Source organism: Euleptes europaea, chromosome 1, assembly GCF_029931775.1.
Source record: "Euleptes europaea isolate rEulEur1 chromosome 1, rEulEur1.hap1, whole genome shotgun sequence".
In the NCBI taxonomy this organism is placed as follows: domain Eukaryota; kingdom Metazoa; phylum Chordata; class Lepidosauria; order Squamata; family Sphaerodactylidae; genus Euleptes; species Euleptes europaea.
In genome coordinates, this window is record NC_079312.1 from 45,488,401 (window position 1) to 45,514,900 (window position 26,500).

Consider the following 26,500-nt stretch of genomic DNA (forward strand, 5'->3'; position numbering starts at 1 on the left):
GAATCATAGAGTTTGGAAAAGGTCATACAGTCCATCGAGTCCAACTAAGGTTACAAGGCACTTGTTAATGGTGGGCAATTGCCTGTCAATTAACAGGCCTGCCCGCTGGTGGGGAAAGCAGGCCAGCTAGAGGGGGTGCGGATAATCCTCACATGCGCGCGGTGTGGCATGGCATGGCATAATAATGTCCCTTCTGAGGTAAACCCAGAAGCAACAGAGACGTTCTAGCATATCCCTCAAAAAACCTCCATGGAAACTGTATAGTTTTGGAGGAATATGCTAGAGCATCCCTGTCACTTCTGGGTTTGATGGGGACGCTCTAACACAGTCCTCCAAAGACTCCCAGAAGTGATGGGGATGGTCTAGCATATTCCTCTGAAAACTCTATGGTTTCCATAGAGTGTTTTTGAGGGACGTGCTACAGCATCCCTGTCACTTCTGGGTTGACCCTGGAAGGGACATTATTGCATGTGCATGGTGTGCACTCACAAATGCCCCCCCCGAGCTCCTGCCGATGGCAAGGGGGGACCTGGCAAGCCTAAGTCCCACCTCCTTGTCAATATAGGACCAGCCTAAAGCATCCCTGACAAGTGTTTGCCCTGCCACTGCTTGAAGACTGCCAGTGAAGGGGAGCTCACCACCTCCCTAGGCAGCTGACTCCACTGCTGAACAACTCTTACTATAAATCCCCCCAATATCCAGCTGGTACCTTTCCACCCATAATTTAAACCCATTTTCGTTTCCTTCCTTCCTAACCATGCAGTACAGTGCAATTAAAAAAAAATCTGCATTCCGATGAAGTCTGATTACTCCCCACTCCATCCATGTTACATGACTGCTGGACCCAGCAGATATTTTCTAAATAGAAAAATCAAACACAAATCCTGCAAATCAGTCATAATTACATGCCATGTTTTAATACAATCCTGCCCTCCAGTAATGACAGTAATAGGTGCTGTTTGGTTTGAACTGGCAGCATCTTTGTGCATCTTTGCAAAAAAACCAATGCAAACTACATTGGCAGCTATTTGTGGACATTTGGCATAAACCAAACAGATCAGGTGATCAGCTCACGTCTGATCAATACCTGCTATAGTTCAACTGTTGAATGCATTTGTGGTGAAATGTGTGTAATCCGTAGTGTTTATAGTCTTATCCTACCCTCATGAAATCGTGATTTGTTCATGACATTTGAATGCAAGCACAGTTAATGCCAGTACTATGTGTGTGTAGATGTACAAATTGCTATATGGTGTATGGTAATGAGAGTCAGCTGAAACAGCACAACACTTCAGGAAGATGTGGAGAAAATCTAGAAATGGAACACGGCAGGCAGCCCATAAAAAAAAGGTTGGCTAATGGGCCCAAAGAGGGTAGCAGAAAGATATTGCATGCTTCCAGAGGTAAAATAGAATGAGCCAGCATAATACTTTTTTTTATTTTACAGTTCCTGAAAAACCACATTTCCTAAAGATATTAAACTTTGATAAAGATTCAGTTACACTGTCATGGGGGCCACCAAAGAAACCAAATGGAATTGTCACTGGATACATTTTACAATACCAGATAAGTAAGTAAACAAATGGATGTATTAAAAAAAGCTTGAAGGTGCAACACATGATTTATTTTGCAGATTGGAAAGACCAGTCTAGCAGCCAATGCCTATCCTGGTATTTGAACCCACATTTCTCAGGTATAATTACAATATGTTTCTCTGGCCCTCACTAAATTCATAGTTGGCTACAGTTACATCTGTTTCTATCTTGTAAAGGTTTAACAGTCATGGCTCAAGGGTAGAGCATTTGCATTGCATGCAGAAGGTTTCAGGTTCAGGCCCCAGCTTCTCCAGTTAAAAGGATCAGGTAGTAGGTAGGGTTGCCAGGACCCTCTTTGTCACCTGCAGGAGGTTTTTTGGGGTGGAACCTGAGGAGGGCAGGGGTTTGGGGAGGGGAGGGACTTCAATGCCATAGAGACCAATTGCCAAAGTGGCCATTTTCTCCAGGTGAACCGATCTGTATTGTCTGGAGATCAGTTGAAACAGCAGGAGATCTCCAGCTAGTACCTGGCAACCCTACTAGTAGGTGATGTGAAAAAACCTGTACCCAAGATCTCGGAGAACTACTTCCAATTAGAGTAGACAACACTGACCTTGTTAGACCGGCAGTCTTACTCAGCATGTATTCAATAGAATGCTAAACTTGATGCTAAACTGGTGAGCACAGTTATTTTAAAACTGTGAAGTTCCAAATTTACTCTAATAGAAAACACACCCAAAAGGAGGTGCAGGTGAAATGCTGCAAAGGTGTGAATTTGTACCCATCATGGCTACCTGTACTGACTTAAGATACATAGCATGGTGGCCAAAACAAGTTCATCACCACTAATTAGAGAAGGAGCTGTGGCTCAGTGGGAGAGCCTTTGGTTGCATGCAGAAGGGCCCAATTTCAATTCCTAGAATCTCCAGTTAAAATAAGAACGTAAGCCATGCTGGATCAGACCAAGGCCCATCAAGTCCAGCAGTTGGTTCACACAGTGGCCAACCAGGTGCCTCTAGGAAGTCTACAGACAAGGTGACTGCAGCAGCATCCTGCCTGTGTTGCACAGCATCTAATATAATGGGCATGCACCTCTGATACTGTAGAGAATAGCTTCAGATTTTGATTAGGGCCATAATATGATTGTGGCGGAGCATATGCAGCCATATGCAGCCAATGCTCCCATCAATACAAAAATTTTGTACCATTTGGCCTGAAGAAGAGTTTGGGTGGGCTTGAAAGGTTGCACAATGTTTTGTGTCATTTTGGTTGGGCTAAATAAAAGTTATTAACATGGATTTTGTTTTTTGTTTGGGATTTTCCATGGGCCAACACAGCTGGCAACAGGGTTAGGACGGGGTCGGGGACATGGGAGAAACAATGTTGCTAGTATCTGTACATCAATATATAAAACTATAGATTTTTCAGTGATTCCTAGAGCTACCCTACATCATTTTTGCATTTCTCCAGGAAGTGATATAGTGACACAGCCAACCTCACGTTTCCCCCCTCTCCTGCTGCTGTGAGAGGTGATGGGCATATAAGGCTTATTAGTGGGAGGCTTCCTGCTATAGTAGGGGGCCTAGCGGCCTTAATTTTTTCTGTCCTATTTTACACTTTTCTTCCCCACCAACAGACACACAATTGATTTGACACATGGGCCCAGTTTGGTGGTAGTAGAACACTTAATCAAGCTAAATTAATACTGTGCTAAGGGGATCAAGGCTTTGGCATTCAGGCTGGTTATTTTTATTAGACAAATTTGTACGCTGTGTTATCACTTGCTTTTTCTTGGTCTTGATAAAAACAAAGTCTGCACCAGATTTTTATTCTTTCAATGAGATTTAGCTGAACGTCATATAAAGTCTTCCCTAATGTGTCCTTAGCAGTGTAATGACCTTTTCTTTAGCCATGCATTCTTGGATCAGGGACCAGATATATGAGCCATGTTTGCCCCTCATCAAGCCACTCTGAGGTGCCATTCTTAACTGAGTCCCATTCTTTGCTTCTTTTCAGTAAATGAAACGGATGATATCGGGCCCTTGCATGAAGTCAATATTACCAACCCTTTGTCATTCAGCTTGAGGCTTTCCAATCTGAGCGCCAGCACAAAGTATAAGTTCTATGTAAAGGCCTGTACTCTACAAGGCTGCGGGAAACCTATCACAGAAGAAGGAATAACGATAACCGAAGGCAGTAAGTTAAAGTAGGGCTGCAGCAAATGATCATGTGCTTGATTTTCACCACTGTAATTTGCATTTTCATTGAGGGACACTTTTTGCTGACTGGCTAAGCAAAGAATTCCCTTTGTTTTTTGTCCATGTCCCGGATGTTAATCACAGCTCAGACAGAGCCATGCAAAGCCCGAAAAGGCTGACATTTAAGGTTTCAGAGAGCTTCACAGTCCCAATCGTCTGGCGAGAATGTTGTGGCTCTAACATTTTGTCCTGCGATTTCATTCTGAAGTATCTGCAAAATTGCTTCCTGTGATAATTCTCTGAAGAAATGGGTTTATGGTACAGTCACTCAATTTGTGAAGCTTTTCATTTAGGTACCCTTGGGTTTCAGATGAATCCATTTGAATATTTCATGTCACCCTTTGGGGAGGGGGGTTGATAAAGCCTTGAACATTTTACATGGAACAGCACAGCATGAAGCTGCTCCACAGTGAATATTTCAGAAGCTGATGACTAAGGATATTATCGAATGTTTAATCTCTTTTTTCTTGGCTAGAACATTCTTCTTTGGGTTTTGTTCCTTCTTTTTGTTATTCACACCCATTTGTTTTTATCTCATGCCACTTTGTTTCCTTATGCTGTTTCCTTCCAGTTTAATTTATGCAATTTTCAGTATTTTCCTACCAATGGCGTATAAATGATTTAAAAGAAACAGGCGAGAGGAGAACGACAGCAAGCTGAATGGACAAAACGAAAAGGTTCACATGCAAAACAGAAAGAAGTTAAAGCGGTGAATTTGTACATCCAAACTGTTCAAGGGACAAATGAATGAATAGGCTTGACTGAAGTTAAACAGGATCCAACATATAGTTAAGCATGCATAAGCCCATGGATCTCAAAGAGCTTGAGCAGCTCGCTGTTATTGGCTTGCAAAAATCAAATATAAAACTGTATCAAACCAAAGAATACTTCCTACAGGCAGATCAGCACTACCATAGGTTTGGCTAAGCCCATTTTCAAGCAACCCAACCACTCCTGCAGCTGTAATTCCCTCCTTAGAAAATAAGAACGTGAGAAGTATCTTCTGGATCAGACAGTGGTCCTTCTAGTCCAGCAGCCTTTTTCACACAGCACCAACCATTTGCCCTGGAGGATAAACAGGGCATAGAGGCCAAGGCCCTCCCCGTCTCCTCATCGCAGCACTAGTATTCAGAGGTTTGCTGCCTGGAGGCTTTCTTCAGTCACCATTGCTAGTAGCCATTGATGGACCCCTCCACCATGAATTAGCCTAGCCCCCCCCCCCCGCAAAGTTCATGGGCATCACTCCCTCCCCTGGCAGTGAATTCCACAGATTAATGACTGTTGAGTGAAGAAGTATTTCCTTCTCCAATGTTTTATGGCGGAAGTTCAATATTTGTCAAATATCTAAGGGCTTTATCTAAGCCCCCTTTCAAGCCTAGAATGACTTGGAACGCCCCTCCTTCCTTTTCTTCTTTCCCTTTCATCCTGCGGTGATACCTTCCAAGCATTTTGTTTGCCAAGGAATCCTGGATGCACTGTGAATGCTATTGAAATGCTGGTGAAGGAGGCCAGGCTGAGAGGGGGAAAAGAGAATTCTTTTTCTTACCCATCAGCTGGATGGAAGAAGGCAGAAAGGACAGGACCCAAATGGACGAAGGTAGAACTGTCCACCTTCCCATTGGTGAACAGTTGCTTACATTCATTACTTCCAAGCATAAGAGGTGTGAATTTTGGAGGCAATCTCTTAATTGTAATGTTCAGTGACTTACAAGCTGATCTTTCAAACTTCCAAACTAAAGCCCCCACTAATACAATTACATCTGTCTCACTCAGCTATAACACAATCGAATGAATGGCTTGGCCAATCTGCAACTCCAGCCTTGTCACTGATGAGCCAACTAGCTATTCGTCAGTAAAAATAAGTGAAATTGACACACCAATTTGCCAAAAGGAATGAGATAAGCTGAAGATGTGGGTAGCATACAGTAACAGTGTTAACATAGAGCAGTCAAATATTTTCTTGTACCTAATAGATTCCCTGATTTGCATGTGATATAACGGTGTTAGGGTGAAAAAAAAATCCATACTATGATACTCTCATCAATGTTGGTTTACACTGAATAAAATAACCATCTTGAAGACATAATATCTTTAAATGTCAGACCGTGATGTTTTGTACATAATATTTATATCCTGTTGAACAGCGTCAGACTATCTACTGATACTGAATGACTGACATTTCCGGGTTTTGCTGGGCTTGCCTTCCTTAAGCTATCTCTGATAACTACATTTGATCTGCAATCACCATTGTGCAGCACACATTGGTTATGGCCCCTTTTAGTTTGGACTGGGTAGGTCAACCTACATGAAACACGGTATACAATGGCAGGGTGTTTGCCCAAGAGGCTGGACAAGGTGACCTTTCAAAATTGGGCAACAAAGATGGAGGATTGGGAGTAAACCACTAATTCAAGAAGGAAAGATGAGCTTGGTGGCATGGTTTCTGCGTGTTCCGGTGGCATCAGTGGATTAGGAATGAACCAGGTCTATCTTAAAGCATGTCCAGTGGTTTAGGAGGAGTGTCAAAAATTGCATGTAATAGGTCTTGCTTGTAAGCTGGTTCAGACATTTGGCTTTTGTGGGGGCAGGGGGATGAAGTATGCACCGTTCATTCCAAGGGTGGATTCCCATGTAGAATGTAATGTGTTATCTGGGCAAACCATAGTGGCAATTTTCATGATTGTGGCAACACGTTTTTTCTGCTGTTGCAGTCACTTAAACTCTATTTTGTTAGGGGCAATTGCGAAAGCCTTGGTTACAGGTGACATTCACAAAATGAGTAAGTCTGCCTAGAATGTTAGGGGTGGCTTATGTTAGGGGTGGCTTTGCTCAGACTGAGATATCCTGGGGGATACTTGGCCAGAAGTTATTGCTAATTATATTGCATATTGCTAAGGGGTTAACAGCCATTCTTTGGGGGCACACATCTCTATTTGACTTTCCATTTCTCGCATTAAGTTATTACCCAAATATAATGTTGCCAGCATTTTGTGATAAGTGTGTTTCATAACAGACACACTTACTTTAGGGGGAAATAGCAAAACAATCCATCTTTGGGGAAGGATTATGCCATTCTTCCCCAGTATCATAAGTTCTCATAAATCTTCAAACCCAAGAGAAATCTTCTGAAATTGGAGTTGTGTTTAACGTTCATGTGAGTCCCTTGGCACAGTAGAAAGATGAGGAATGCCAGTGGTCTCTTTATTTTATTATTGCTTCTCTCCTTCTATATATTAAAAAATTTTACTTAACTGCTTTCAATTTTTTTAAAAAAAGCTAATTCCTACAGCCCTGACCTTTCAGTAGATGGCCCATTAATATTTTCTTACCAGTTTGTCTTTGCCTCTGTTTTTCAGGATTCTCTATTTCTTTTTTAATCACAGTTAGCACACTCAGTTACCAACTCTTCTCCCTGCTATATGTACTTATATATGGCTGAACAGTGCAGGCGATATATAATTGAAAGGGAATTATTGCCCAGATTACACTCAGAAGATTACATTACATTAAGATTACATTATCGATAACTGGACACCTGATCTCCCAGAGAATATACATTTTGAATTTCAACATGGCCTTCTTATTAAACCCAAACCCAATTACAAAGCCATAGAATGACAGAAAAGGATGCCAGTTGTTCCATGGTGCATGATGTATACCACATAAATGTTATGGAAAATGTAACAGTTATAAAAAGGTAAAGGTAAAGGTCCCCTGTGCAAGCACCGGGTCATTCCTGACCCATGGGGTGATGTCACATCCCGACATTTCCAAGGCTGACTTTGTTTGCGGGGTGGTTTGCCAGTGCCTTCCCCAGTCATAACCCCTTTACCCCCAGCAAGCTGGGTACTCATTTTACCGACCTCGGAAGGATGGAAGGCTGAGTCAACCTTGAGCCAGCTACCTGAAACCGACGTCCGTCGGGATTGAACTCAGGTCGTGAGCAGAGCTTTTGACTGCAGTACTGCAGCTTAACACTCTGCGCCATGGGGCTCCTCCTGTAACAGTTATACTTCTAACTTAATATTAGTGGCATGTCTTCACAATCTACTTTTCATCTGGTTGGGACTGAAGCTAAGGCAAAAGGTCTTTGTTGAATGGCAGGAAGGCAAAAAACAGGCTAATGAATAAGTCTTCTCCTTGATTGTCATAGCTACAGGCTCCATGTGCAGGCCCACAGGGAGGTCTACCACAATACACAGTCCAGTCAAGACTGGGCATGGGGAGGGTGGCTGGCTTCAGCTCTTGCCCACTGTTACCTGATGTGAGAGTTTCCTGTGAAGTGGTCCTGCAAGTAGGGTTGCCAGCCTCCAGGTGCAAGCTGGAGATCACCTATTACAACATATGTAGTGGGGGGAGGGGCGAGATATAAATCTAAAATATAAACAAACAAACAAACAGATATCTAGCTGATAGAGATCAGTTCACCTGGAGAAAATGGCTGCTTTGACAATTGGACTCTATGGCATTGAAGTCCCTCCCCTCCCCAAATCCCACCCTCCTCAGGCTCCACCCCAAAAACTTCTCGCCGGTGGCGAAGAGGTACCTGGCAACCCTATCTGTAAAGCAACTGTTTTTTGTTTTTGTTTTTTACTGAGTTTTTAAATTGTTTATCAGTTGTTACAGCTTTTATGGTGTTTATGTTCTTATTATGTTTCACTTGTAAGACCTCAAGCAGACTATGGAGAGGCAGTATAGAAATTGTCTCAGCAAATAAATAGGTATGTGGGCTTTCCTACAGCCATATCCCTGGGTGTTCTGTGTTGGGGAATGGGAAAAGGGTGCACACTACATTGTGAGATGGATGTCCTTGGGTGGCCCCAGTCAAGGTTGAAGTTCACTCCCTCACTACAGATAGGCCTTGGTCTAAGCACACTGATCAGGGGTGACAGCAGTCATGGAGGGGTGACTGCCACAGGGTATCTGGGAGCAGAGGTGCCTGCCAGAGCTCCTCTTCCCACTCTGGAAAATACATCCAAGTATTGGCCTGACCAGCTTTGGTTTGAGGGGGGGGGGACTTCAGTGGAGTATAATGCCATAGAGTCCACCTTCCAAAGTGGGTATTTTCTATCAGTTGTAATCCCAGGAGATTACCTGGAGTTTGGCAAACCTAGTCTTAATAAACTAACATCACTCCCCATATACTCGGAAGTGACATCAATGTGTCTGCAAGGGATCCTGGGGATGCTCTGCCATTTGGGCAAAGCTCTGGTTAAACCATCCCCCTGGCAACATGATAGTTCCACTTCTGGGAGCACAAGGAGTGATGTAAGTGCATCTCTGGCGGTCATTACATTGCTGGAGAGGGGCCGCACCACTCATAAGTTCGCCTGCTAGTTGCTGTAGGCATGAAAAGGCACGGGGTTAGTTGTACCTGTCTGGGATGACAGCAGAGTGTTAGCTATTTGTGGGATGAAGCAAGGGTTGGTCTTTCCTTTGGGCATTTGCCTGCGCTATTTGAAAACATTATTTCCAAACACCAAGGTGGGAGCTTCCTGTGCTTTTGCTGAGGTTTACATGGTACTATGGGCACTGTGATGGGGTATAGATGTGTGTGATTCTCTGAATGCCTAGTTGGTATCCTAAGCTGTACCCTGACCTGGGAGTGGGGCCAGGGCTGGAGGGGAGAATCTTTTTTTCCTGCTTGTATTGGCATCAATGGTCTACTCCAGGGTTTTCACTGGCATAAGGGCAGTATCCATGGCTGGAGGATTAGGAAGATGAGTGAGACTCAATGCACCCATGGCATGCCTACGATGCTGGCACAAATTGCTGGTGGCACATCTTTGGGATATGGCCAGACCCTCCACAACATAAGCAGATGTGGCTCTGACCAGTCTGTTTCTACCACATTCTCTTGGTATATCTTTGGGATATGGCACTGTAACTCAGAGTTACACCAGCATCAAGTTTCATCGTGATCTTAAGCCCATTACCAGTTCAGGGCTTAGGATCCCATGGTAAAGCACTGATTGTAATTGATGGATAGTTGTTTTGGAGAAATGTATCATTTTCTGTCACTGCTGACTATGTTCCTTTCAATCTTTTCTCTTTCCCTTTAGTTGGCTTGTGAGTGCTAATTTCTCAAAGCTTCTGTTTGCTTGCTTTCCAGTTTCAAAACTAATGATCATTGCTTCGGCATCAGACGTGTGAATTCCTTTAACAGTTTGCTGGCTCTGCTATATGTATGAATTAATGAGCTCTAGATACCCTGCTCATAATGGACATAGAATGTCCCATCTAAAGGCTAGTTGGACTTCGACCTGGGAGATTTGACTTCAGCTGTGATCTCTAGTATTGAAGTAGCTTTGGATAGGTCGCAATCTCTGAGCTCCTGCTGCCATCTTGCATACTAGGAACAACAGTAGTCCTCCACATTGGGAAACATTCTAAAATTATTTACAAATAAAGTGTGCTAGGAAGATGACTTACATTGACCATCTTCCCATTTTTTTTAACATTTCAGTATTATGATAATTTTGGTAATTGCATACCTAATTCTGTGAAGGAAAATGCTGAGCTTATTAATGTTCATTTTGGTAGGATATGAACGGATTTTTTTTCCTGAAAGAATTTGTTTATCTGCCTTCCAAGCCCCTAACTCAATTCATGTATATGACTTGACTCTGTACATTCCATAGGTAAAGCTGTCGGGAAGATTTCTGAAGCAGTAAAACCCACCCCAAAGACTCAGCCTCTTGAGGCTCTTGAGCCTGGAACTGCACACACAGTTCGACTAGTGACTAAGAACTGGGTTGATAATAATAGCATTTCCGCAGATGTAATTGAAACGAGGGGGAGAGGTGAGAATCACAATTCTAAAGCCCACTAAGATGGACATTATATTTAAAGCAAGTTAATCATTTTGTGTTGTGTTATCAGATAGCATTGTGTTTGGAAGACCTGAATACACGGCCGTTGAAATCAAGGTTTTGCCATTGATTTCAATAGTAGCAAGTCTTCCTAAAGACACAGTTGTCAAACTGTGTCAGAGTCCTCAGAGTCATAGACCTGAAACCTCTCTTGAAGATTTCTGCTAAAGCTAGGTCTGAACATGGGCATACAACCTTCCACTAATTGTTTCAAATGCTGAATCTCAGGACTTCCCAGACCCTCCACAACATAAGCAGGTGTGGCTCTGACCAGTCTGTTTCTACCACATTCTCTTGATTTATTTATACTAGCTAGATGCATGCTCAGGTGACTAGAGACAGAGCAAGTAATAGCCTCAAACATCCTTGCACATAAAAAATTAAGTCAATATACAACATCTCATTGCCATGGTAGAAAACCCGGAGGCAGAAAACATCTCTGGGCCAGGGATCTACTGATGAGATATCTGACTCTTCCTCCTGTTGCTTTTTTTCTTCAAAGAAGAGAAGTGGAAGAGACATGCAAACTAGTGAGTTTAGTAGGATACTGGAATGACATGTAGGAGTGCATCCTGACAAAGTAGATTATGATACCATAGTGAAGATGGAAAAGAGGAAAAAGCCAGAAACCATCAAAACGAAGTCCCCCATTTTACAACAATCTTATGGGGAACATCAGATGTCCCATATTCAATCTTGGAAATGGGGGAAAGCTCTTGGTCCAGACAAAGCTTAGAGAGAAAGCAGGAAGCCCAACAGCACACTTTCTCAGAAGCAGGACTCAGAGGGGAAACAATATTATTCCATTATACAGATCGGTCCTTTCATACAAACAGCTGTACTTCCCCTTTAGTGACTGAAGGCAGACATGAAGCAGTGAGCCAAAGAGTTTTTTATTGTTGTTGTTGTTTGCATATGCCCTCTGCTTTTAGCTTCATAGGACTTTGGGGCATGGATTCTGCCCATGAATAAGGCAACAGAGGAAAGATATATTGGATTGCTTTAACAAGGCTTTCTGAGGATGTAAACATTACCCCCATGGACTGCTGTTGATATTTTATCATTTCTTCACTCTAGCCAGACAGAGGATTGTATCCTACCTAAAATGTCCACATTCACAAGGGGGGGTATTTTTTTGATTCACCCACTCACACCATGGCTATTTATGCATAGCTGTTTCCTCGCAGTCACCCCACCAACTTCTTCGGGGCTTTGCTGCAATTATGCATTACGCATGCATTTTCAAACAATCAGAGGTTGCCTCACTCTCCCCACATTTTGCCCGCGTTTTGTGGATACATGTTTAGCCAGCATCCAGAAAACTCAGGCAAAGCGCATGGAAATGCAAGGGGAGAGTGAGGCAACCTCTGTTGGTCGGAAAATGCATACATAATCAAGGCAAAGCCCTGAAGTAGTCGGTGGGGTGACCTCGAGGAAACAGCCATGCATAAATGGCCAAACCTCCCTCTCTCCTTAACTGCTATTAACTGACAGGCTCCCTTGTCTCCCAGGAACAGCATTTGGTGGGGGCCTTGGGGCTGCAGCGAGAGAAGGGAAGTTGGACATCATTCCTCTGCAGATGGAAATCCATCCACAGAACTTTTATGTGGGCTCCGTGCCAGTTTCTAAGCAGAGTAGTGGCGCAAAACCCTAAAGGATTTTCCTCAGCAGTTCTCTAATATTTTACTTGAACTCCCAATTCTCTGTGCACCTGTAGCTGTCCTAGAGAGCTGCCCCCTGACACACATTCCTTTGGACTGCTCTTGCCAAAGTAGCCTGCAGAACTACTGTATTCTTCCTCTAAACTGACTGGTTTGAGGGTTGCAGACTTATTTGAAAATCCAGTTTTGTACATTGTTTTGCCTTCGAGGAGTAAAGAGAGATAACTGCAAAACTGCCCAATGTGTATCATCTGCAGGTTATATCACTATGTCACCACAAGGAGGGTAGGTCTCTCCCCTCGTGCATCTGAAATGCAGCTAGCTGAGCGCTTGCATGTGTTCTGTACACTTTTAAACCCCTGTCTCTATCCCCAAAACTGCTTTTTGCATGATGGGCTTTCCAGAGTTCTGTATTGACTCTCTTATTTGGCATGAATCCTATTTAATCAAAACCGACCTCGGAATTCCCATTCCAAATCTCAGTAGTGTGTGTTCCTTTGCCTTTTTAATATCAGTGTTATTCCCCTGTTTTTGGAATGCTAGAATTAATTCTACTTGAGAGAACAAATGCTATGTTTTTTTAAAAAAATAATAATAATGCAATAATGGGCTTTAAATATAAACTGCCACTACTTGGATGTTCTTACACTATCTCTTTCCCTCCTCTTTCAAAGCTTACGCTGGGATTTATGAACGAATCTCTACACAAGGCTGGTTTATTGGACTGATGGGCGCCATTGCATTGCTCACCTTATTGCTACTCACAGTCTGTTTTGTTAAAAGAAACAAAGGAGGGAAATATTCAGGTAACGGAAACTTCTGCTGTGAAAACCGATTGCACTTTAACAGCTTCTGAATTAATAGGCAATGTATTGAAGTGCACAAATTGCCACTAGTTCCTACAATATATCCTGATCTTAGCAATGGGTAAAGCTTGCCATGCAGAGATGCCCTAAGCGCAGTGCACAATTGACCCTTTTGATTTTAATGACGCTGTTTTGAACTGTCAGGGACACAACTGGATCATTCACACCTTTAAATCTCTGTTCCTGTTTGTATATTATGGCACATCTAGTTTCATAAATCTGTCAAAGAGGTATGTCACCAAAATAAGATCTTACCTTTCTGTCTCCTTGGAGTTATTTTATCCATTCCATAGTGCCCTGAAGCTTTCTTTTTCATCTTTTCATGGTTTTGAAATGTTTGTCCTAATCCTTAAAGGACTATTTCCATGTAAAGTGATGTTTCATAATTTTAGATGCTCAACACAGGAGACCTGTATCTATACCTGTATCTCCTGTGTGCCCAGACCACTCTTCATTCCAGCAATTACCGTATATACTCGCGTATAAGCCGAGTTTTTCAGCCCAAAAAAAGGGCTGAAAAAAGCCAACTGGGCTTATACGCGGGTCAATACGGTAGGGTAGGGGAGGAGGGAGGAGGGAGGAGGAAAACTTACCATTGCCGCCATCCTTCGCTGCCGGCCCGCTCGCCTTCCCGCGGCCTGGGAGCGGCCAGCGGGGCCTGCCTGGGAGCAGGCAGGCCTCACCGCCGCCCCCCCCCCCCGCCGCCGCCCCCACCGCCCCCCCCCCCGCCGCCGGCCCGCTCACCTAGGAGCGGCCAGCGGGGCCTGCCTGCTCCCAGGCAGGCCTCGCCGCCGCCCCCGCCACCTCCCCGCTCGCCTTCCTGCGGCCTGGGAGCGGCCAGCGGGGCCTGCCTGGGAGCAGGCAGGCCTCGCCGCCGCCCCCCCCGCCGCCCCCGCCGCCCCCCCCCCACCGCCGGCCCGCTCGCCTGGGAGCGGCCAGCGGGGCCTGCCTGCTCCCAGGCAGGCCTCGCCGCCGCCTCCCCGCTCGCCTTCCTGCGGCCTGGGAGCGGCCAGCGGGGCCTGCCTGGGAGCAGGCAGGCCTCGCCGCCGCCCCCCCCGCCGCCCCCGCCGCCCCCCCCCCCCCACCGCCGGCCCGCTCGCCTGGGAGCGGCCAGCGGGGCCTGCCTGCTCCCAGGCAGGCCTCGCCGCCGCCTCCCCGCTCGCCTTCCTGCGGCCTGGGAGCGGCCAGCGGGGCCTGCCTGGGAGCAGGCAGGCCTCGCCGCCGCCCCCCCCGCCGCCCCCGCCGCCCCCCCCCCCACCGCCGGCCCGCTCGCCTGGGAGCGGCCAGCGGGGCCTGCCTGCTCCCAGGCAGGCCTCGCCGCCGCCTCCCCGCTCGCCTTCCTGCGGCCTGGGAGCGGCCAGCGGGGCCTGCCTGCTCCCAGGCAGGCCTCGCCGCCGCCTCCCCGCTCGCCTTCCTGCGGCCTGGGAGCGGCCAGCGGGGCCTGCCTGGGAGCAGGCAGGCCTCGCCGCCGCCCCCCCCGCCGCCCCCCGCCGCCCCCCCCCCCCACCGCCGGCCCGCTCGCCTGGGAGCGGCCAGCGGGGCCTGCCTGCTCCCAGGCAGGCCTCGCCGCCGCCTCCCCGCTCGCCTTCCTGCGGCCTGGGAGCGGCCAGCGGGGCCTGCCTGCTCCCAGGCAGGCCTCGCCGCCGCCTCCCCGCTCGCCTTCCTGCGGCCTGGGAGCGGCCAGCGGGGCCTGCCTGGGAGCAGGCAGGCCTCGCCGCCGCCCCCCCCGCCGCCCCCCGCCGCCCCCCCCCCCACCGCCGGCCCGCTCGCCTGGGAGCGGCCAGCGGGGCCTGCCTGCTCCCAGGCAGGCCTCGCCGCCGCCTCCCCGCTCGCCTTCCTGCGGCCTGGGAGCGGCCAGCGGGGCCTGCCTGGGAGCAGGCAGGCCTCGCTGCTGCCCCCCCCCCCGCCGCCCCCGCCGCCCCCCCCCTCCGCCGGCCCGCTCGCCTGGGAGTGGCCAGCGGGGCCTGCCTGCTCCCAGGCAGGCCTCGCCGCCGCCCCCGCCGCCTCCCCGCTCGCCTTCCTGCGGCCTGGGAGCGGCCAGCGGGGCCTGCCTGCTCCCAGGCAGGCCTCGCCGCCGCCTCCCCGCTCGCCTTCCTGCGGCCTGGGAGCGGCCAGCGGGGCCTGCCTGGGAGCAGGCAGGCCTCGCCGCCGCCCCCCCCGCCGCCCCCGCCGCCCCCCCCCCCCACCGCCGGCCCGCTCGCCTGGGAGCGGCCAGCGGGGCCTGCCTGCTCCCAGGCAGGCCTCGCCGCCGCCTCCCCGCTCGCCTTCCTGCGGCCTGGGAGCGGCCAGCGGGGCCTGCCTGCTCCCAGGCAGGCCTCGCCGCCGCCTCCCCGCTCGCCTTCCTGCGGCCTGGGAGCGGCCAGCGGGGCCTGCCTGGGAGCAGGCAGGCCTCGCCGCCGCCCCCCCCGCCGCCCCCGCCGCCCCCCCCCCACCGCCGGCCCGCTCGCCTGGGAGCGGCCAGCGGGGCCTGCCTGCTCCCAGGCAGGCCTCGCCGCCGCCTCCCCGCTCGCCTTCCTGCGGCCTGGGAGCGGCCAGCGGGGCCTGCCTGGGAGCAGGCAGGCCTCGCTGCTGCCCCCCCCCCGCCGCCCCCGCCGCCCCCCCCCCTCCGCCGGCCCGCTCGCCTGGGAGTGGCCAGCGGGGCCTGCCTGCTCCCAGGCAGGCCTCGCCGCCGCCCCCGCCGCCTCCCCGCTCGCCTTCCTGCGGCCTGGGAGCGGCCAGCGGGGCCTGCCTGGGAGCAGGCAGGCCTCGCCGCCGCCGCCCCCCCCGCCGCCGGGCCCGCGAGTGTTCCTCCGGCCGGCAGCGGCCTCCTGCAGGGCCGGGAAGGCTGCGCCGCTGCCGCCGCCGCTGACTCTCCTGGTGAGTAGGGGGTTCAGGGGCTCTTCCCCCTCCCCCCTTGAATGGCATTGGGGTCGGGGTGGGTTGGGGTGGGTTGGGAGGTCCCGGGAGGCCGGCGGGAGGGCGACCTGGGGCAGGGGCAAGATCTTCCCTGCGCTCTAAAATGGCGGCCGCCATTTTAGAGCGCAGCTTTACCAGAAAAGGGAATTTCTTATTGACCCTCGGCTTATACACGGGTCAATAAGAAATTCCCTTTTCTGGCCTCAAGTTTGGGGGGGTCGGCTTATACTCGGGTCGGCTTATACCCGAGTATATACGGTAAACATCATTCTCCAGTTTGATCTTGTCATTCATCTGCTATGCTGACACAGTAGTTCACATGACTGAGTTTTAGGATCCATGCTATGCTCCACCACAAGGAACCTAAACATATCATGTTTTTGTGAGTTGCTGAGCGTGATCCCTGTGGCGGTGCAACAGCTTCCATTGGCACTACTTGAAAAGACAAAGAAGAGTTGGTTTTTACATGCCAACTTTCTCTACCACATAAAGAAGAATCAAACTGGCTTACAATCGCCTTCCCTCCCCCTCCCCTCAACAGACATCCCATGAGGTAGGTGGGGCTGAGAGAGCTCTTAAGAGAACTGTGACTAACCCAAGGTCACCCAGCTGGCTTCATGTGTAGGAGTGGGGAAACCAACCCAGTTCACCAGATTAGAGTCCACCGCTCATGTGGAGGAGTGGGGAATCCCACCCGGTTCTCCAGATTAGAGTCCACCGCTCTTAACCACTACATCACACTGGCTATGTTCTATTTTGCCCTCTTTTCTCAGCATGGCACAAGTTCCCATTTAATTATTATCATTAGATCCAGGTTTCACACCCCACTTAGACAGAAAGAAGCCTGCTTCATTGATTGCTGTTGCAATTCACTCCATGCAGAGCATCAATTTCGTTTGTACCTTATCAGGGCCTCCAAATTTGTGTTTTATAATAATGCTAATTTGGAGCAGAAGAGCTTCAATTTTTGCTTTAATAGGCATGGAAGTAAATCCCTTTTTCCAATAAAAATGGCATTCACAATTTCAGAGTTACATGGAAAGGTTGAGCTGTAAATGGCACAGCTGCCAATGAAGTATATAAGGTGAAACACAGCAATGAGTTCTGTTCTTGGGACATTTGTAGCAAGTGGCCTTTGGGAAATTACATAGCTAACTGGTTTAAGCCAAATCTAAAGTAGAAACTTATGATTAGGCTGTTGGATAGGAAAGAGCCATTAAGGAATGTATAGAGCAGAGCCCTTGAGAGGTGCCCCCAAGCCTTCATTATACTTGAACCATCTTTAAGCTATAAAGGAGTTCCAAATTTAGCCTGAATAGAACAGGAAAGAAATCTGCTTCCAAAAGTACCCATACTGACAATTTTTCAGTGTATATATGGAAAGCTTTTTGCTATAAATGAATGACTACCATCTTTGGGAATAAGTCAACTAGAATAGCTATGCAACTCTTGAATGCATCCTACAGAGTAGTATGAAATACAAGTGGATGACCCACAAGAACTTGCAGGGTGCATGTCATTCCCCTCCCCCACTAATTCCTCTTTCCCTTCATTTGAAAGCCCCCATAGACTTTCTCCTTTTCCTACCACCTTCTCTTTCCCACCTAACAGCCAACGTACCTTTGTCTGCCCCCCTCCAGTCTTCAGCGTTCTCTCCTTCAGTACCCCTGGTAGCCACTCCCTGGGAAAAATCTGGCTGAGCTGCGCAGTTCTGATAGTTGCACTGAGCCTAATTGCATGGTGGGGAACCCACAAGGACTTGTGTAGGGTGCCTCATTTCCCCCTGTATCCCCCTCCTCACACTATTTCCTCTTTCCCTCCTTCTGGCAACCCCCATATCCTCACCTTTCCATGCTTCCTTCTCTTCTTCCCACCCACCAACCAATCAATGTAATGTCTACTTCCAATATTTAGCTCTGTGAGAATGTGTAACTGGCCCAAGATCACCCATTGAGCTTCTACAGCAGCATAGTGATTTGAACCTAGGTCTCCTAGATCCTAGTCTGAAACTCTAACCTCTACACCAGACTGGCTTTCATGGGATGGCTGCTGATAAACAATAGCACGCAACCAGTCCTAGGTGAGTCATGCAAATTGTGTAGTAGCAAGTTGACCAGTGGTTGCCAATGGGCCTGCCCCTGATTAATCTTCTTTCAAAGGCCCAAACTGCCTGGAATCCACCTTGCCCATCCCCCCTGAAAGATTCCAAGGATTAAAAGCTGGCAATATTAATGTAGTTGCGTATCAACAGCCAGAGACGGCCATTGTTTCTTAAAGCTATGACTGCTGATTCTATTATTGTGGGGGGTTAACCCCCTCAGTGTTTTGTTTATCGTTTGTTTTAGATTTAAGATGTTTCTGCAAATCTGGGGCTTTTCTTAGGCTTGTAAAAAGATCATGTGTTCATGGATCCAGTCTCCAGATGCCGATATCCACATATATGGCCACATTAATTAATGATTCATCCCAGTGATTATTTCAGTTGTCCTGCAGTGCCTACCAAAACCAAATAAATAAATAAATGGGGAAAACACTGATGGTTATAAAGAGAAGGCTTTAATTTTTGTGTGTGTGTGTCATGTACAGTGAAAGAAAAAGAAGATTTGCACCCAGATCCTGAAGGTCAATCCATAAAAGATGAAATATTTGGAGAATATAGGTTAGTGTATTCTGTTTTTCTTCTGAACAATTTGAAGGTTTTAAATAAAGGCATTGTAAGAAAGGCTGGGTTTTTCCCCCATTTTGAAGCCAAACTTAATGGGATTGCTTGATGACATAGGATTATATGACAACATATGGTACTCTTAAAATACTGACGTGTCCACATATTTATTTATTAAAACTGTATTGATTATGCTCTAAAATACCAGTGCCCTTCCTTTCCCCTCCAAAGAAGAACCAAGGCATCTTAGAATCTGAGATTCCTCACCTCTTCTCTCCCAAACATTTAAAGAAGCATAATAAACTACAAACGATCAGGGGGGAAAAACCTGAAAAATTGACCCAATCCCAGAAACCTCAAACTTCAAACAGTTGCTTCTGGATGCTTGTGGGTGTAGCAGGTGGCAGAACTATTTCAGAATCAAGTGTCCATGCAGAAGCTGGGCAGTCACCAATCAGTGTGTGTATTCAAATAAGCCAAACTGGAAAAAGGTAGAAAAAAGCTGTTTCTGCTTTTTTTTTGCTTTTTTTCAGCTGAAAAAAGAGGCACCATTTTAATGGAACCAAAAAGGCAAAGTCGAAAAAGCTGACTTTTGGGGATTTTTTCTAGATTTTTCAGGTCTATTGTCTTTGCAGAGCTCCGAGTGAGCAGTTTTTGAGGTAGAGCCACCAAATTTGCATCATAGCTGCAAGTGACTCTTCTTACAAGAACCCCCAAGTTTGGTGAAGATTGTGTCAGGGGGGTCCAATTTTATGGTCCCCCAAAGAGGGTCCCCCCAACTGTCCTCCATTGGAAACAATGGAGGAAAATTTGGGGGCCCATAAAATTGGACCCCCTAACCCAAACTTTACCAATCTTGGGGGTTCTTGGTAGCTCTACCTCAAAATCCTACCCTACCAGAGCCCCACAATGTTTCCCCATAGGGTTTAATAGACCTACAAGTTTTGGGATATTCAAAAAAAAGCCAGGGGGAAAGCCCATATCAGTATGGGATTCAATTTTTTTCAGATTTTCTATTATACCCAAATCCAAAAAATACTGGAAAAAATTGGTGCACACCCCTAGTCATCAATGCAAGTGCTAGAAACCATTCTTACCAGGCAGTTTACCTCCCTGTTTTGAGAGGGCCTTTGGTAAAGTACATGGTTTGTTTTCAGAAGATCCCAGGTTCAATCCCTAGAGCTCTTCAGTTCCATGATCTCAGACAGCAGGTGTCAGAAGAGACCTGACGAAGAGATTGTTGACTCTGGAAAGCTTATATCCTGAAAACCGCATTGGTCTTTAAGGTACTACTGGACTTGAATCTAAAAGTAGAAAGTGTATTGGAGTGTACTAAAAAGTAGCAAGAAAGTTTCTTCTGTACCCAACTGGTGTCCTACATAATAAACAAACTGCATGAGTGTTTTCTACATACTTTCATTTATATTTAATTTTCATTGCTTTCTAATGGGACAGATAATTAGAAAGGTAAGAAATTTATGTGGCTAGTATCTTATAGTTCTCAGGTGGAGTATCTATTGATTTGATGTTTACTTCCCAAGCCACTATCACCTTCCCTTTCCTTGGTTTCTATGTCAGGATAGATGTACATATGCTTGAATCCAGTCTACCAATTTATCCTCCTGCTTGCATGAACTGTCCTTACCTTCTGTTGACCCCCTTTCTTTACTCAGCAGGGTGAAGCTTTTACTGTAAGCCGATTAAGCCATACGCTATAGTGTCCTTCTTTATGTTCCTCAGAAAATTGTACGATTCACAGATCCCTTATTTTGACATAAATTCCAAAATAAAGTTTAAAAAAAGAATAGATGCTGTTGCGTCCTGTTGTTATCTGCCCAGTTTGTTTTTTGCCTGGTAGTTAGGCACCTAACAACTGACTATATTAATTACATTACAACTGGGCTTGTGTCAGTATTCTTCAATTTGTTCAGGAATAAAATTGGAAAGGCTGGCTTGTATTCAGTGGTGATTTCCTGACAGAAAGAATTCCTGTTAGCGGAGCAGGACTTCACTGCATCCTCTTTCGTGCTGCAACCCACAATACCCCTAACATGCTATTTCAAGCCTTCATCTATTACACTGTTATCCCACCCTTCCTCCTTGTAGTAGTAGTGGCAAAGATGGCTTTCCACTCCTTGATTTAACTCTCACAATAACACGATTAATTTGAGAGAGAGTGGCTGGCCTCAGGACATACAATGAACATTATGGTCTAGAAGGGAACTGAATCCAGGTCTCTTGGTTCCTAGTTCAGCGCTCTAACCACTATATCACATTGGTTCTCTGTTGAAAACTGGAGCTGGTGAAAATGTAATAGACAAGATGTATCGTGTTCCTATGTCTCTAATACTATTTGGACCTCACAGAGTTCTGTGAAAGGCTGTGTGAGAATATGTTATGATTTGTTATTTCTGGTCCACCAAAAATATTGGGCTACCTTGTTAGGTATGACAAGTTCACAGAGCATGCTCTTGAAAAGCATTTCCCGAGAAGAAGAACTCATCTGAGTTCCAAACACCTCAGGAACATTTTGCCTAAAAATCCTATATAATTATACCAACTGAAATTGGTTGCCGTTTTATGTATTAAAGTAGTGTCTCTTCATAGCGAACAGATCTGATACTGAGGCTCAGTTCTCGGTTTAGCCCTAGATGGACTCTGTAGCCTCAGAAACCAGTAGGGGGACATTTCAGTCTCCCTGGAATTCTATAACTGAATTAAAGATTGCCTTACATCTACAAAAAAAGAAGAAGAAAAAATCAAAGGGAGATCCAAGGTGAAGTTGCTGGGTTTGAATTTATATGCAGATTTCACACTCTCAGACGTGTGCTCAGTAAAGATTGGAAATGGCAAAGTAAGCTTTTATATCAAATGATTTTCCTCTTTTACACTTCTGCATACCTTCTTCGTGTTACTTTGCCAACTCCTCTACTCTTGAGAGTTGTTGTCACTCTCTTAGATTGGATCATTAATTCTTTTCCTAGGTTCTTGTTTTCATCTGTGCAATATAATGTGTTACCTTAGGTTTTTTGACTTGCCCTTTTTAAAAAAAAACCTCTTCCTTTCCATCCTTCTTTTGTTTGTGCCCTTGTGTGTGTATTTTCCCCATGGGGGAGTACATATAGATATAGGGTATGGTTTTGAGGAAGGTTTTGTTGTTGCAAAAGCTGTAACTTGAATCCTACCCCTTTTTTCTGGTCCCAGTCCCATCATCCATTATGGAGGCAGTCTTCAGCTGAGGAGCACACATACTATTGGTGCTAAGCACGTCCATTCCCACAAGATCAATCTGTCTCAAGGCACTGAGCTGTGCTTAGCAAGAGAGGAACACACTACATATCAGAAGACTGCCTCCACAATGGATGAGGAAGGGTGCAAGAGGAACAAACATAAGAAAGGCCATGCTGGATCAGACCCATCAAATCCAGCAGTCTGTTCACACAGTGGCCAGCCAGGTGCCTCTAGGAAGCCCACAAACAAGACAACTGCAGCAGCATTATCCTGCCTGTGTTCCAATGCATCTAATATAATACTCCTCTGATACTAGAGAGAATAGGTATGCATCGTGACTAGTATTCATTTTGACTAGCCATCACCACATCCTGGGGCAGGGAGTTCCACAATTTAACAAGGTGGATCCAAGTGTATATGTGCACTTCTAACTAACTTGGGATTAAAGCAATAGGATGAAAAAGTGATTCAAACTGTAAGACAACAGAGTTGCATAGAGCACTTCTTCATCCAGAAACAGAAAGGGACTGTGATTTGGAGCTTATCTGTCAATAGCCTTAAAATTTATTTTGATTTTAAATCAGTAATATTGGCCCAGAATTTCTGCCCATATTTTGTTTATATCTTCTCCTACTTTTCCTCTTTAGCATTGATGCTTGATTTTGAATAATTAATAATAAAGCTATAGCCTCATAACTGGGGTGACAATGTTCATTTTATGACTTTCCATACAAGATTACTGGGCACTTCTCAGTTGTCAGCCTTCACAGCCACCAAATTTGATAATGATTTCCAGTAAAAAATCATGTATTTTCATCATTCCAGGGTTGTCCCTGGTCAGTATTTGAGTGGAAGTCCATCAAGGAATACCAGGCTCATGACACAGAGGCAGGCACCTCTGAAGGTCTCTTGCCTTGAAAATCCCACCCGGGGTTGCTGTGACTTGATGGGGAAAAATATTCCATCACATTAAAAAAATTTAGCTGAATGTAAACTGAATCGAGAGAACTGGAACTCGATTTTAATAAAATTTGGTTGTTCCTCAATATCACGCTGTGCTTAGCCTGTTGTGTGAATGCTTCCTCCCAAACAGTATCCCAGCAGTTTTTATCCTGACCTGATTGTGTGTTCAAATACATATTTGCTCTGCTTCTCATAACGTCTTCTCCACTGTTTTAGCGACAGCGACGAGAAGCCGCTCAAGGGAAGCCTGCGGTCTCTTGACACGGACATTAAGACGGCCGAGAGCGCTGATAGCTTGGTAGAGTACGGAGAAGGAGACCACAGAATGTTCAACGAAGATGGTTCCTTCATTGGCGCTTACACCGGATGTAAGGAAAAAGCTTCGGTCGAAAGCATCGGGAGTTCTACAGCAACCTTTCCTCTCCATGCATAAAATATTTGCATGAATGATTCATTTCTCAGTCACCATATTTATCTTTGCTAGCCATCAAATATCATCCAAGGCAGAAACAGGCTCCAGAAAATTCAATATCTCGTCATTCAGCCTATAAAGAAGTAGGCGTCTGACTTCAATTTTTTTTTTTAACTCTTTCTCCTGATGACGCGGGCATTTTCATTTCATTCAAACGGGACACATAGCTACAGTTTGTAAAACAGGCCTCACTCAGTCTGACCAAAACCAGAGCTACTTCAGTGTTATATATGTATATAGGGACCAGCTACCCTCCCTGTTTCTGTCGACCCAGTCCTGTAGGTGTGTGTAGCTGTAACAACACATCAAACAGCTTATAATAAAACAGTTGCTGTGGTATCTTTGGCTTGGGAAGTAGGACAAGTCTGTCCTGCTGTGCTCTTTATCAGTCGTAATCCAAATACAAAAAAAAGTTACTGCCAAATATTGGATGTGTAGTATCATGCTGACATGGCTGAAAAGGCTGTGGCCCTTTGGGTGGTCTCTGTTAGTGAATCATTGCCGGTCTTTCCTCTGCCACATCCTCTTTGCTATTCAGTTTTGTCAGTCAGATGTGTTCTAAGCCAGTACACCACCACCACCAGTGATGGTAACAGATGGCGTAGCAACATTTACCCTGGAGTTGCCAGTGTAGCCTCTTACATCAGGGACACCAGCAGCAGCACAGTGCATTCGACATACTCAGCACTTACTTGGCAAATAGTATTGGGCCTTAAAGTAGAACGTTGTCTTTCCAGTAACTCTGTTCCTCTCCATATGGACTTCAAACCCCATTGCCGGATATGTCATCAATAGGGTTGTCAGCTCCAGGTTGGGAAATACCTGGAGATTTTGGGGGCGAGCCTGAGGAGAGCGGGGTTATGGGAGGGGAGGGACTTCAATGCTATAGAGTTCAATTGCCAAAGCGGCCATTTTCTCCAGGTGAACTGATCTCTATAGGCTGGATAGTTGTAACAGCAGGAGATCTCCAGCTAGTACCTGGAGGCTACAATACAGCCTGGAGGCTGGCAACCCTAGTCATAAATGAAGTATTATACGGTTCAGATTTCAGCCAGATAAAGCAACAACAGTTAATTCAGAAAACATGCTGTACTGTAAAGCTAACAGAAAAAGGCATTCCATACGATGTGTACTTAAATGTCATAAAGGAACTGCCCAATCAAGTTTAGAGTTCGCATTATGTGCTGATGGCTGGCTGGGGCTTAGAAGTGCAGACTGGTGTGTCTGCCAGCAAGATGCTTTCCATTTACAGAAACTCTTCTCTCTTTTGCCCACTAGCTGGCACTCTTTCTTCATTCAATCGGCTGCAATAACTTTGGATTGTAGAAAACATCAGTTCCATCCAAAATCCTTGGGTGCCAGTCCAAGTAGAGATAGGTTTCTCTCCCTAAGGCATTCTGTTACCACCTCCGTAAAAGCTGTCTTTTATAAGCAAGCTGGGTTTATTGGCATCCCTATTTGTATATTTGTATGCCTGCGTACCTTTTTGTGTGTGTGTGTGAATTCTTGTACATATTATGTTTATATTGATACAATCAGAGCAAGCTGCGTCAGTTGTATTTTTCAGCAACACACAAACGTAGTAGAGGGTACGCTGGCTGGCCGCAACTGAGTTGCTCATGTCAAGATGAGTGTATCTGAATAAGGCTCGTTATTCATACCAAACACGTTGAGATATTTCTGCCGGGTTGAATCTCGCCCTTCTTGTTCCTGTTTTATTTTTAAAACCCTTTCTTCCAAATCCCTAGCCATGAATATATTTTTTTTTCAAATTAATTTAAGTCTCAAAGTATGTTCTATTGAATCAAAGCAAGCATCATTATTGAACAGGGTATATATGTATCAACATTATTTCTTTGGGCATGTAAAGCAACGGTTGCCCAGAACTAAAACTATTTCTGTGAGTGATGCACAAAGGTGGTTATGTTCATTACAATTATAGTGGAAGCTATTGCATGATAAATTACTCCAGGCATGACTTATCTTTGCATTCTACGCACACATGTCTTTAGTTTGTTACTTAGCCTTCTTTTAGGTTACCTGTTAGGCTTTTTATGATCCACACCACTACATTTGGAACATGTGTATATTCTAACCACGCACCAATATTACATTACAATACAATCTCTTGTAAGGTGATTATGGAGTCAGTTCACCAAGCGCTGATCCTTCGCTCATCCCATTCATTTTGGCCAGGGCTTTCAAGCTTCAGTGGTGACTTCGCTGGCCTCCCAGTTTGTTCAAGGAGAACATTTCCAGACAGGGTTTATTAAGGAGAAGCTATTTAGGGACCTTATCATTATCCATATATCCTAAGGTCTTTGCAATGTTTATACTATTGACAGAGCCTCTTCAATAAGGATGGGCTGTGAAATTGGTCCCACCTTGCAAATCTGCATCACGGTTTCCCCTCTCCGCAGTTTCCCTACACTGTAGAAAGGTCCAGCCAATGTACTTGCTACTAGCATTGCAAAGAACTTTAGACTTGTTGGAGGATGTGTATCCTTGTCTAATAAATCCTTTCTGCATATTTATTATTATTATTAGAAGAGTTGGTTTTTATATGCCGGCTTTCTCTACCACTTAAGGGAGACTCAAACTGGCTTACAATCACCTTCCCCTCCCCACAACAGACACCCTGTGAGCTGGTGGGGCTGAGAGAGCTCTACCAGAACTGTAACTTGCCCAAGGTCACCCAGCTGGCTTCGTGTGAAGGAGTAGGGAAACCAATCTAGTTCACCAGATTAGCCTCCGCTGCTCATGTGGAGGGGTGGGGAATCAAACCCGGTTCTCCAGATCAGAGTCCACTGCTCCAAACCACCACTCTTAATCACTATACCACACTGGCTCCCATTCAACAATGTGTGTGAGAATCTCTGGGTAGGGGCCTCCAGGCATCAAGACTGTAACCTCCTGCAATAAAGAAAATTCAGATTTTGAAGGAGATTCACGTGCATTGATCTAGCAAGGTCAAATATGCCGAGCCTTATCTGAAATGCTGGATCTTCACATTTGCCTGGCAACAATTATGAAACATGAAATACAGATTTGCTCATTTGATGTGGAAACGTTACTCTTGTCTTCC

At 46.1% G+C, this 26,500-nt stretch overlaps 1 protein-coding gene across 1 annotated transcript in view; it reads left to right on the top strand.

The window, feature by feature from the left end:
* Positions 1 to 23,519, top strand: part of CHL1 (cell adhesion molecule L1 like) — a 216,737-nt gene extending 193,218 nt beyond the window's left edge. Inside the window, exons 22-27 of the mRNA XM_056852239.1 lie at positions 1,448 to 1,570; positions 3,552 to 3,731; positions 10,435 to 10,596; positions 13,001 to 13,132; positions 18,674 to 18,746; positions 23,160 to 23,519. Coding sequence (XP_056708217.1) covers positions 1,448 to 1,570; positions 3,552 to 3,731; positions 10,435 to 10,596; positions 13,001 to 13,132; positions 18,674 to 18,746; positions 23,160 to 23,376 — 887 coding nt within the window. The 3' untranslated portion in view covers positions 23,377 to 23,519. The remainder of the gene's footprint in view (positions 1 to 1,447; positions 1,571 to 3,551; positions 3,732 to 10,434; positions 10,597 to 13,000; positions 13,133 to 18,673; positions 18,747 to 23,159) is intronic.
* The last annotated feature ends 2,981 nt before the right edge of the window (positions 23,520 to 26,500 follow it).